The sequence below is a fragment of the Pelmatolapia mariae genome, linkage group LG3_W (assembly GCF_036321145.2).
Source record: "Pelmatolapia mariae isolate MD_Pm_ZW linkage group LG3_W, Pm_UMD_F_2, whole genome shotgun sequence".
Taxonomy (NCBI): domain Eukaryota; kingdom Metazoa; phylum Chordata; class Actinopteri; order Cichliformes; family Cichlidae; genus Pelmatolapia; species Pelmatolapia mariae.
The window spans coordinates 63,607,057-63,620,046 of record NC_086229.1 but is presented as its reverse complement, the minus strand read 5'-3'; the positions used below and the strand labels follow the sequence as shown (position 1 = coordinate 63,620,046).

Genomic DNA, 12,990 nt, shown 5'->3' with positions numbered 1-12,990 from the left:
TCTAATAACAGAAGACAGGAAAAGATCAGTAAAGAAACAACTTCCCCAAACCAGAGCACAAACAAAACAATAAGTAAAACAGGCTGATCTAAAGTATGATTAAAGTTCAGACTGATTAATATAAATGTCACTGACAGTTGCTAATATATTGGAAAACCAAAATACTTACTGATGTCTTTCTGTCCAACAGCAGGAGTGCTGGTCCCGAGCCTCAAAGACAGTAAGAAGCAAGCAGAGGGAGAAAAAACAGAACATTTTTCAGAAACTGATTTGATCCTTAATGGCTGTGCAATCATTGTAACATAGAGTTTGCTTATGTTGTTAAATAAAGGCTAGATTTGACATTAATAGACGCCACAGATGTTCAAAAGCTGCCACAAAGCATGAAAAAAAATGGACGTCTCTGAAAATGTTGGAGCATTTTTGCAAATATGTGATGTCTTGATAAATCGAGCAGATATTTAAACTTTACACAGCTACATTCTCGCCTGAAAATATCTTAAAAGTTTATTTTGTGACCCAGAAAAAGCAATAAGTTTTTCAGCGGCGCTCCTCTGCCATTGCCGCGCTTACAAGTACGCACAGGCTCCGACAACCGTGGCCGACAAATGCGATCCTCCTTTTCCCCAGACTACCCTTTCTGGGTCACAAAATAACCTTTTAAGATATTTTCAGGCGAGAATGTAGCTGTGTAATGCTCAAATATCTACTTAATTTATCAAAATATCACATATTTGCAAAAGTGCTTCCAGGTTTTCGGAGAGCTCTGTTATCCACCCCCCACCCCCCACACCTACCCCACCCCTAACGGCTGCACCTCCCGAAGAATTTTGTCTGGGCTCTTATCTCACTTATTTATTTCAAACAATCAACAGAAAATTTCACCACATAGTTTTATGTAAGGTTTTTAAGGCTGTGGTGTTAATTTTTAAGTAACATGAGCCCAGCGGCAGCAGCAACGCTAGGCTAACACTAACTAGCTAGCAAGATCTCCAAAAGTTGAATCTGTTCATCTGGACGTAGCGTTTTGTGGGAGAAACGTTTCGTCACTCATCCAAGTGACTTCTTCAGTCTCAGCTGACTGCAGGTTTCCCCAATCTTATAAACAGTACATTTGCATAATGACTGAAACCAGCCCACTGAAGGAACAATGGGCTGGGAGGTCAGTTCCTTAATCATAATTATGCAAATTCCCATGACCATTGATCAACAATCACTGACCAAAACCCACTGATCAAAGAACACTGATCAATGGCCATGAGTACCATTCACAGAGAGTTGGGGAATGGCTGCAATCACAGCGTTGTAAGATGGCGAAAGATGTACCCTTAGGCCCCCTCCTCGATTCAGAGATGGTCTTTCCCTATTCACGTAAATGGCCTCCTTGACTCCGCGCTCACACCAGCGTTCCTCCCTGTCCAGGATGTGTACATCCTCATCATTGAAAGAGTGTCCACTGGCCTGTAGGTGTAAATAGACTGCAGAGTCCTGGCCTGACGAGGTAGCTCTTCTGTGTTGTGCCATCCGCTTCGCTAGAGGTTGTTTGGTTTCCCCGATGTATAAATCCTGGCAATCCTCCTGGCACTTAACAGTGTACACTATGTTATTCTGTTTGTGTCGGGGGACCCGATCCTTGGGGTGGACCAGTTTTTGGCGCACCGTATTTTGGGGTTTAAAAGCCACAGAGACCCGGTGTTTAGAAAAAATGCGTCTCAACTGTTCCGATACTCCTGACACATATGGGATCACTACAGGTTTTCGCCTGGGCAGCGGTTGTCCTTCTCTCCTGGATCGGCTGGAGCTTTCTTTAGGTGCCTTCCCAGCTTTGACAAAAGTCCAGCTGGGATAACCACATTTACTCAGGGCCTTCTTGATGTGCTGTTCTTCTGCCTCCCTGGCTGCTGTGTCAGTGGGGATGGTGTTCACTCTGTGTTGTAGCGTCCTGATGACACCCAGTTTGTGCTCCAGTGGATGATGAGAGTCAAACCTTAGATACTGATCCGTATGCGTAGGTTTACGGTACACGTCAGCTTTTAGATGTCCCCCATTACTGATGGAAATCTCACAGTCTAAGAAGGCTAACCTGCCACTTTTCATATCCTCCCTGGTGAATTTGATGTGCCGGTCCACCGAGTTGATGTGACCACATCTAGCTAGCAAGATTTTAAACGTGGCGCTAAACTAAGAAAAGCCACAAAATCAGTTTGAATAAGAGTAAACATTTACTCACCAAGTCAGTGTATCAGGTAAAGATCCACAGCAATGACAACAATAATATCTTGAGCTGACGCTTCTCCAGGTTTGATCAACATATTCCATAAAAAAATGCACCGTGAACATGCGGACTGATCCGAGAGGGAGGAGGACGGTAGTCACGTGGCATTTTCAAAACACATCTTTCATCCTTCCGCACTGAGAAGCAAAACTTCCAGCTTACTTAGTTAAGACAACTCAAATAAATTGAGTTTATCAGCGGGTTTTTTTTCTTCATAAAAAGTACTGGTAACTTATTTAAATTGAGTTCTAAGAACAAATTGAAAAAAATTGAGTTCAGCCTATTTAATATTTTTAATTAAACACAATATTACATTTTACAGTGAAGGATAGTTTGAAGAAAAAGACTAAGGGTTTTTTAAGGGTTTCCTGTTATCGAAATATAAGGTTTTGGGGGGATAGAGTGGGAGTCCCTATCAAGTTATTCTAGGGTTTTTTGTGTGTGTGTGTTTTGGAGAAAGACGGAGGGTTTTTCAGGGTTTCCCTGCTTGTTTGCCTAGGGGTTTGGTGGGAGCTGCGGTGTGCTGAATTTGAGAAAGAGGGATCGTTTGAAGAAAAAAGACTAAGGATTTTTTAAGGGTTTCCTGTTATCGAATATAAGTTTTGGGAATAGAGGGGTCCCTATCAAGTTATTCTAGGGGGGTTTTGTTTTGTGTTTTGGAGAAAGACGGAGGATTTTTGCTGGGAGCCGCGGTGAGCTTATGCTTGGGGGATTGCGAGAGTTTTTGGCGACTCGGTCTTTGATTCTAAATCTCCTTGTTCGGATTAAACAAATGCAAATAAATTTAGATAAAGTTTTCCCCGCCATACTGAACTCCCGCCATACTGAACGTTACAAAAGCACAAGTTTAACTAAGCAATTTTACTCTGGTTTAAGAAATTTTCACACACACACACACACGCACACACACACACACACACACACACACACAGTATGGGCCCAGACACAGGCATGCGCACAGACGCGCGCACGCGCGCACGCACTGACCCACCACAAGATGGCGTTTTTTAAGCATAAAAAGTAAAAACGTTTTTAATGGCTTACAAATAAAGAATGCTATTTGATATAAAAACTTTATTTTTTAATAATCAAATAATTTATTTTTGGAAAATTAATGAGTTATGAACTATCATAATTTGATGAATATTATAATTTCATATTTTTATTACTTCCTTTATTACCTCCATGAATAATTTATTGGGGTCATAAATGACTCAGTTTGACATAAGGGGTATAATATCCCTCCTCACTATCTATACTTTTAATATAACTTAATCCAAAAACACAAAATACTTGGTCACACACCCACGACTGTGAGATTTGTAATATATTGTGATAAATCAGTACATCAAAGGGATAGCTCAGGTTGTGGTTTGGAGATAAAGTTAGAGAGTTGAGATTGTTTGGAGATTGTTTGGTGAGGAAAAAGGCAAATGATTCACTGTTGCGACTCAAAAAAGGAATAGCCAGAAGAAGAAAAACAAGAGGTTATCAATATACAGAAATTACATTTATACATTTTTTACATTTGCTGCAAATCCAGAAGGATAAAGGAGATTACATATTAAAACCAAACATAAGAACGTTTATAACTTGTTTGGATCGCCTGCTGAACAATTTGTAAATTTCAGTAAAAGTGTGCTTAGTAATTTTAAATGGAAATTTTACCTATCATTTATTTGTCATTTATTACAGCACACGCAATGAGGATCATGCTGGTCGGAAAGAACGAAGCCAAAAAAAGACTGCTGGGAAATATTATCACTGAAAAAAAAGAGTTTTGGATTCAAAGTAGTCTAACTAAAGACTTTCTGGTGAATGGAACAGAAACCCAATAACAGTAGTGAAATGTCCAGACTTGTTCAGGCTATCTGTGGAATCTGTGAGACAAGAGCTGAAGAAGTGCGTGAGTCTTTGTCCTCCTGGACCAAATGTCCTGATGTTAGTGAAACCTTCGGACTTCTCTGAAGAGAACAGAAAAACTCTCAAGTTCATCCTGAGTTTGTTTGGTCAAGACGCCTTTAAACATTCAATGGTTGTCTTGACACACAATGAAAAAGTGAATAACACAGTGCAAAGGCTAATCCAAGATTGCAAAGAAAGGGTGCACAGATTTGGTATTGATAAAAAAGATTTAAAAAAAGACAGACAAGAACTGATGGAGAAAATTGAAAAAATCCTGAGTGAGAATAGAGAAGGATATTTAACTTTAAATGAAGAGGCAGAACTTCTGAACCTGGTGTTGTGTGGTACAAAAGGAGTTCAGAAGACCTCAGTAATCAATGCTATTCTGGGACAAAGAAAGTTTGATCCACCTGCCAACACATCAGAATGTGTTAAACATCAGAGAGAGGTGTGTGGACGTTTGGTTTCCCTGGTAGATCTGCCTGCCTTGTATGGAAAACCTCAGAAGGAAGTGATGGAAAAATCACTTAGATGTATCTCCCTCTGTGATCCTGAGGGTGTCCATGCCTTCATCCTGATCCTACCCGTGGGTCCCCTCAGTGATGAAGATAAGGGAGAGTTAGAGACCATACAGAAGACATTCAGCTCTAAAGTTGATGACTTCACCATGATTCTGTTCACTGTGGACTCAGATCCTACAGCTCCAGCTGTTGTGAAGTTTCTAATGGAAGACAAGCAAATCCATGATCTCTGTGAGAGCTGTGGAGGAAGATTTGTTGTTCTCAACATGAAGGACAAGAAAAATGTTTTAAGCAGTGTAGAAAAAATTACTCAGAAAAAAGGCAAATTGTGCAGCTACACAACTGAAACATTTACATATGCACAAATAGAAAAGATCATAGAAAAAGAGAAACAGATCGCTGATTTGGAGGGTGAACTTAACGACCTGAAAACAAAGACTACAGTAAGCTGTAAGTAATGCAAACCTTTTTTTTTATCATAGAAATCCCCTTATGTTGATGATGTAACCATTTACCTTTTAAATTATACAATTCAAACTATTAATATTCAAGGTATCTCTTTCCAACTCCTTTAACAGATGATGAAGAGATTAAGAGTCCAGACTGTCTCAGGATTGTGCTGATTGGAAAGACTGGCTGTGGAAAGAGCACTTCAGGAAACACCATTCTCGGAAGAAAAGAGTTTACATCAGAAACATGTTCAACCTCAGTCACAAAATTTTGTCAGAAAGCACACAGTGAAATAGATGGTCGTCCTGTTGTTGTGGTCGACACTCCTGGATTGTTTGACAGCAGTTTGACCTATGAAGAGGTTAATGACGAGATCACAAAATGTATCAGTCTTCTGGCTCCAGGACCACATGTCTTCCTACTGGTTATACAGATTGGCAGATTCACACCAGAAGAGAAGGCAACACTGGAACTCATCAAAAAGGTATTTGGAAAAAATTCTGAGAAGTTCACCATTGTTCTTTTCACAAGAGGAGATTCACTGGAACACGAGGAACTGACAATAGAAGATTACACACAAAAAAAATGTGATCATTCCTTGAAGAAGCTGATCTCTGACTGTGGAGGAAGATACCATGTGTTCAATAATTATAATAAGCAAAGTCACTCACAAGTGAATGAGCTGATCACAAAAATTGACAACATGGTGAAGAAAAATGGAGGAAGCTGCTTCACCAATGCGATGCTGCAAGACGCTGAAGCAGCAATAAAGAAGGAGATGCAGAGGATTCTCAAGGATAAGGAAGAAGAGATGAAGAGACAGCAGGAAAAGCTTCAAAGTACATATGAGGAAAGAATCCAGTCCATGAAAAAAAGAATGGAAGAACAGAAAGCAGAAATTGATCAGGAAATAAAGCTGAGAGACGAACAACTCAAAAAACTGCAGGACAGCATCCGCATTCAGTCTGAAGAGAGGAAGAAAGAACAAGAAATTAGAGACGAAGAAGACAGGAAGAAAACAGAAAAGGAACAACTTCAAAGACAGGAGTGGCAACAAAAAATGCAAGAACTGGAAAAAAGACTAAAATCAGAGTCAGAATCTAGGGAAACAATTTATAGAGATCGTGAAGTGTACAGAGAAAAAATAAGAGTGCAACAAGAAACTTGGGAGAAGGAAAGAAAAGAACTGAAAGAAAAACGTAAACAAGAAGATGAACAGAAAGAAAAGAAAATCAGCGAGCTCCAACAAAATTACAAACAAGAAAAAGAAAAAATTGAACTAGAAAGAAAGGAAAAAGAAGATAAAATGAAAAGAGAACAGGAAGGGAAGCTTAAAGACTTGGAGGAGAACTATCAGAAACAAATTGAGAACATGCAGGAGAAGTTTAAAGAAGAGGCCAGAAAAAAAGCTGAAGAATTCAATGATTTCAAAGAAAAACAGGAGAATGACTTTGCAGCACTGATTTTAAAACACATTGAAGAGGTGAAGAGTCTGAAGGAGCAATATGAGACTGACATGCTGGAAAAGAAGAAGGAATATGGAAGATTAAAGAATCTGTCAGAACACAAAGAAAATAGTCTAAAGGAAGAGATGGATGACCTGCTGGGTAAACATAAAGGGGAAATGGCTGAGTTAATAGTGATACTCCTGACTCAAAAGAAAGAAAACAAGGAAAAACTAAAAAAACTACAGAAATCGTATAGAACAGAGGTGGAAAAGTATGAAAAAAAACTTTCAAAAGAGAACCAAGAAGAAGAGAAGGAAAAAATTGGTAAACTACAGAAGAAACAAAAAGAGGAAATCAAACATTTGAAAGCAAACCTAGGAACTAAAAACAAAGAGGAACAGAAAACACAAAGAAACAGGCTGTCCATCAAACATGAACAAGAAATGTCAGATATGAAACAAAAACTCTTAGACCAACAACAACAAAGAAAGAAGGAAGAATTCTATAACTTACAAAAAGAACATGACAAAAAACTGAAGGAATTTAAACAAGAGCTTCTAGCTGAAAGTGAAACAAATCAGAGAGAAAAAATGGATGCACTATACACCAAACACGAAAAGGAAATGGATGAATTGAGAAAGGAATGTGGGATGCAAGATGAAGACAGTATCAGAGAAGAAATGGATGAAATGCAGAAAAAACATTATAAAGAGATGAGTGAGTTGAAAGAAAAACTTTGGACTTCAGAGGAGAAACAGTCCTGCTTCGTCTCATAAATAAAACTGCTAAGTCAAAAAAGAGAGCTATTTTAAGCCTGGAAGAATGCAACACATAACAAAACTTAAACCCATGAATTGTTTTCTTTGTCTTTTTTACAATCTCTTGTAACATCAGGTAATATCACTGTCATAGATACAACTTGGCCAACTTTCAATCTGTCCTAAAGAGGGAAGATAAGTTTAGACAAGTCCTAATTTGAAATTAAATAATTTCACTAAATTACATGGTCTGTTGGTACAATTAACTGCACAGAGTCATATTATTTTATTTTAATAATATTTTATTTAAAATGTTCAAAAAAGGCACCAACACCACAAATACAGTCAACAGCTGCAAGTTGTCTAAGTTAAAGCCTAACAGTTGTCAGTTTTCTTAGCATATGAATGCCATATAACATATAATTATCAAGTATGGGTTAATACCATTTGAACAGGAGGGTTACATAATGATCCCACCCCTACAATGGCACAGTTGTTGCATCTTTTGTATCAGGCTGTTTATTTCTGTTAATCTGGACATCTTAACAGAATTCTGTGGGAACTGGTTCAGTATTGGAACTGCGCAAAGAACGTGCTGTGTACACCTATGTTGTTTGTTATGTTTATTTCCATTACACTAAATGTTATTGTGTAGTATTGTAAGTGTACATTTATTGATGCTCTACTTTCAAGAATTCCCGTCCAGTCCCCCTTATTACCTTCATATGTACAAACAGTGCTGTCTTACCTTTAGTTCCTTAAGGACCATGTTTTATGCTTTGCCTTTTGGATTTCATGTTTTGAGACCAAAGATAGACCCAGAAAACATTATGTACACTGTAAATGATACTGTTTATTGTGAAAGAGATTGAAATCCCCTGGCTCATTTCCATCCAAAAGTGAAATAAAAGGACTTAACATCCATCCTTTTTATGGGTAAAGTGACACAGAGTGTTAAAACAGTCTATCTATATGTAATTCTGCTAATAGTAAATATTTTTTAATTCTAATTTAAAACTCAAATATAAATGCAATTTATATGATCAATGAGAAATGTATTTTGAGTAATAGAAATTATTGGAATGCCTACATTTGTGTGCATTAGGATAAGGGGAGAGAGGGCTTAAGTGGCCAGTGACTGCATTGTCATGACAAATGATCCCATTTATCATACCTAACCATTTTGTGGACTTTTTTTTTCTTTGCTTTTTAAAAAACATTTTAAAAAATGTGAGGCTGGCTGCAGGAATGTGGAAGTTAAGAAATGTGACTGAATAAGAGAAATTATACTAATTTTTTTGTGACTGAATGAACACAGAATCATAGTTTATATGTGACTTTGCCAGCAGTTAATCATGAATAATTCTAATCAAAATACAATCAAGTATAGGTTTAACCAACATAATGAATAAGAAAATATAACCTGAGTAATAAAATGATTTTAATAACACGCCTCTCACTGAAATTCTTTATGAAGTTGTTTGTGCTAAAGATGATTGTGCTTGGAGGCTGCGTGGGAGAAGGATGGGAAGACACTAATCTTATAGAATGTCTGACTTTAACATATACGTTTTAAAAAGAAGTTATATGGAAGATATTGTAATTGAACTACAGAGTTATGAAGAGAAAAACGTATTCATGAGTTAAAAAGAGATCAAATTGGAATCACAAAGAGTTATGATTCTCATGTAAGATTGAGTTAATAAATCATATTGAAGTAAAATGTGTAAACTGAATGAAACATGAAGGAAAGTATATTAATATGTTATTGGATATATTTATATGGATGTTATAGAGTTAATGAAACTCATGTTAAAGTACAACATAGAACACATGGCATCAAAGTTTGAACTTCAAATCATTTATGTGAAAGATCAATAAAAGATAAAAAAAAAAAAAAAAAAGCTACAGGGTGTGACTTAAAATGGGTGTTACAGACTGGAAATAGGAATGCTCGAACTATGTACAATTATACACAATACATTTATACAATTATACACAATTATTGTACATTTTATTGAAGGGAAAATCAACTTAAGCAGCGCCGAAGGTGGTGCTGGACAGATGGAACGGCTCCATCTCATTCTCTAGTAACCGAGAGAGGCTTCAAAGGGTGACAAACCTGTCGCTCAGGATGTAAGAGAATTATGGGCGTATTCCACCCAAGGTAATTGAGTGGACCAGATAGCGGGATTCTGTGAAGTTATGCAGCGGAGAGTGGATTCTAATTCCTGGTTCAACCGTTCATTTTGACCATTGAATTGAAGATGAAAGCCGAAACTAAGGTTTATTTTGGCACCTAGGGCCAAACAGAAGGTTCTCCACACTTGGGAAGTGAATTGGGTCCCTCTGTCACAAACAAATTCTGAGGGTATGCCATGAAGTAAGTAAGTAAGTAAGTAAACTTTATTTATTAAGCGCTTTTCGCAGATAGACAATCACAAAGCGCTGTACATAAATATTAAGATAAACAATAAAATCAATAGACAATGTACACAATATAAAAGATCAAATGTAAATAATGTAAAAAATATAAAATATGAAGAGATCAACAAAAGGCTTGTTTAAACAGAAAAGTTTTTAACTGTTTTTTAAAACAATCCACAGAGTCAAGCAAACGTAACTGTAGTGGTAAATTGTTCCACAGCCTTGGTGCCACAGACTGAAAGGCTCTGTCCCCTTTTGTCTTCAGTCGTGTACGGGGAACAACTAAGAGACTTTGAGTCTGTGAGCGGAGATGACGAGCAGCAGTGTATTTTATAAGAAGCTTGGATAAATAATCTGGGGCCTGGCCATTTAGTGCTCTAAATGAAGTTGGAACACATGGTCGGTAAGAATTTGGGTAGTCTCAGTAGTTGTTGGTAACTTTTCTAGGGCAATGAAATGGGCCGCTTTGGAGAACCGATCGATTATAGAAAGGAATACTGTCTTCCCAGAGGAAGCTGGGATGCTGGTGACAAAATCCAAAGCAATGTGAGACCAGGGTCTATGTGGGGTGCTCGGCGGGTGAAGTAAGCCAGGTGGGTGCCAATTGAATTCCACCAGAAATACCTCTTTATTAATTCTGTAGTTCTACTCACTCCCGGGTGGCAAGTAAACCTCGCCATGTGGATCCAGTGGATTACAGCCAACCGCGGGAGCGAATGATGAGGGCCACAAGTAATTCCCGGATGTACTTCTCCATAGCCTCCCTCTCAGGATGAGACAGGTTATAGAGGCAGCTGGTGGGCAACGGAGCACCAGGAAGGAGGTCAATGGTGCAATCATAAGGTCAATGAGGGGGCAGTGACTGAGCTCTATCTTTACTAAACACCTCCTGTAGATCATGACATTAAGGAGGAACGGTAGTAAGATCAGGGGAAGAAACAACCGGTGGAGGAGAATTAGAGGCCTACGAGGGTAAGGCGGATTTAATGCAGTTGGCAAGGCAAAACAAACTCCAACTTGCCACTCTCTTCACTGTCCAATCAATGTGTGGATTTGCTTTTGCAACCACGGGAAACCGAGGATTACTGGCACGTCGAGGTAAGAAGTGGTAAAAAGGGTTATATTTTCCTGATGATTGCCTGACGTGGCTAATTTGACAGGAGCGGTCTGGTGAGTAATCATGGTGAATACCTCATTATTTAAAGCAGTGTCTGGAATGGGAGGCTAGAGCTGAGTGAGAGGCAGATTCAATGATTTAGCTACCTCAGTGTGCATTAAATTTTGCTCTGCTTCAGAATCCATGAGAGCATGAAATGAATGAGCCTTAGCACTAGTTGTCAAGAAAAGGGTCAGCAAAAGATGGGGTTTATCTGCTTTAAAAATACAGCCCACATGTAACCCCGAACTTACCGGCGGCCGAATCGGGCGCTTCCTGCTCAGTAAAAACACTCTCTGGCTCGAAAACGCTGTTCCCGGCCGCCATTCATCGGTTTAAGATGGGCTTTATGTCCTCCAAAAACTGCTCACACTGTCAAGCCTATACACCGGACAATTACATGCATGCTCTTTGGTTCTGTCCAGCAGTTCATTCACATGTAACGTTCCAACTTCCCCTATAGAATGCTTGTTGGTCAACTTAGATCATGTGACTACAGAAAAGAATATAACCCATATGGTTTTCACTGCCCTATGCATTGCCAAGAAAACAGTCCTCATGAACTGGAAAAATAAAAATAATGTTAATTTTAACCAATATAGAAATTATCTAATAGATCACATTAGTCTAGATACAGCCTCCTTGCCCTGGTGAGTTCCAGAATGTCGGGGTGCCTACTGGAGTCAGCAGGAGAACTGGCCCCTTCCTTCCCTCCCCATCCCCAGCTGCCTCGCTCTTCCCGCTCCACCACAATCACCAACACACCCAAGGCCTTGGGGTGCAGGTGTCACCAGGATTGTGTGTACAGTGTCTACCATTGACCGCATTACATATCACCGCCTTTATCCAGGGGATGCCATACCCTGCATTTATGGACTTCCTAAAATCCACAAGGAAGGGGTCCCACTCAGACCCATAGTCAGTAGCATAAACTCAGCTACTTACAACATTGCGAAACACCTTGCTACCATCCTTGCACCTCTCGTGGGGAACACCCCACACCACATCAAGAACTCCACCGACTTCACCGACAAGGTCCAGAAACTTACCCTGGATCCAGATGAAACCATGGTGTCCTTTGATGTAGTCTCACTCTTCACTTGCATACCCACCACGGAGGCAGTGGAGACTGTCAGAAAACGACTACAAGAAGACAGCTCCTTGGAAGACAGGACCAACTTCACACCCGATCAGATTTGCACACTGTTAGACCTCTGCCTCACCACCACATACTTCAAATACAACGAAGGCTTCTACAGACAAAAACATGGCTGTGCCATGGGCTCCCCCGTGTCACCTATTGTAGCCAACCTTTACATGGAGGAAGTGGAAAGGAAGGCTCTTGCCTCTTTCAAAGGAAGAGCACCCAGCCACTGGTACAGATATGTAGATGACACCTGGGTCAAAATCAAGACACAAGAAGTGGAATCCTTCACTGCGCACATTAACGCTGTGGATAAAAACATCAAGTTCACCAGGGAAGACACAAAGGATAACTGTTTGCCTTTCCTGGACTGCGCCGTGCACATTGAAGAGAATGGCAACCTCAACATCGAAGTTTACCGGAAGCCCACACACACGGACCAGTACCTCCTCTTTGACTCCCATCACCCTCTGGAACACAAACTTGGAGTAATTAGGACCCTACACCACCGGGCAGAACATGTTCCCTCTAAGCCTGAGGGAAAAAAGAAGGAACACACACACGTAAAGGAAGCCCTCAAAACATGTGGTTATCCTAACTGGGCGTTCATAAAGTCAGCAAAGAGGCACAGAAAAGAAGATCAGACACCAGCGAGGGAGGATAAGAAAGAGAGACGCAACAACGTTGTCATCCCCTATGTAGCCGGTGTATCAGAGAAACTCAGGAGAGTTTTCTCCAAGCACGACATCCCAGTGTACTTCAGACCCAGCAACACACTCAGACAGAAACTGGTTCACCCGAAAGACAAAACTCCAAAACACAGACTTAACAACGTGGTGTATGCTGTACAGTGCAGCGAGGAATGCCCAGACCTCTACATTGGAGAGACCAAACAGCCACTTCACA

The 12,990-nt window shown here is 39.7% G+C and overlaps 1 protein-coding gene across 1 annotated transcript; it reads left to right on the top strand.

Annotated features, from left to right (window-relative positions):
• The first annotated feature begins 4,607 nt into the window (after window positions 1–4,607).
• LOC134623859 (trichohyalin-like) lies at window positions 4,608–7,675 on the top strand. The gene is made up of 2 exons (XM_063468867.2): window positions 4,608–5,151; window positions 5,280–7,675. Exons 1-2 carry the CDS (start codon window positions 4,695–4,697, stop codon window positions 7,373–7,375), a joined length of 2,553 nt encoding a protein of 850 aa, XP_063324937.2. The 5' UTR covers window positions 4,608–4,694; the 3' UTR covers window positions 7,376–7,675.
• Window positions 7,676–12,990: the final 5,315 nt, after the last annotated feature.

What these genes read in the sequence shown, in the direction of transcription:
- LOC134623859 (XM_063468867.2), top strand. Translation starts at nt 4,695, where the DNA reads ATGGAAAAATCACTTAGATGTATCTCCCTCTGTGATCCTGAGGGTGTC. An exon ending in AACAAAGACTACAGTAAGCT is followed by an intron (nt 5,152 to 5,279) that starts GTAAGTAATGCA and finishes CTCCTTTAACAG; the next exon opens with ATGATGAAGAGATTAAGAGT.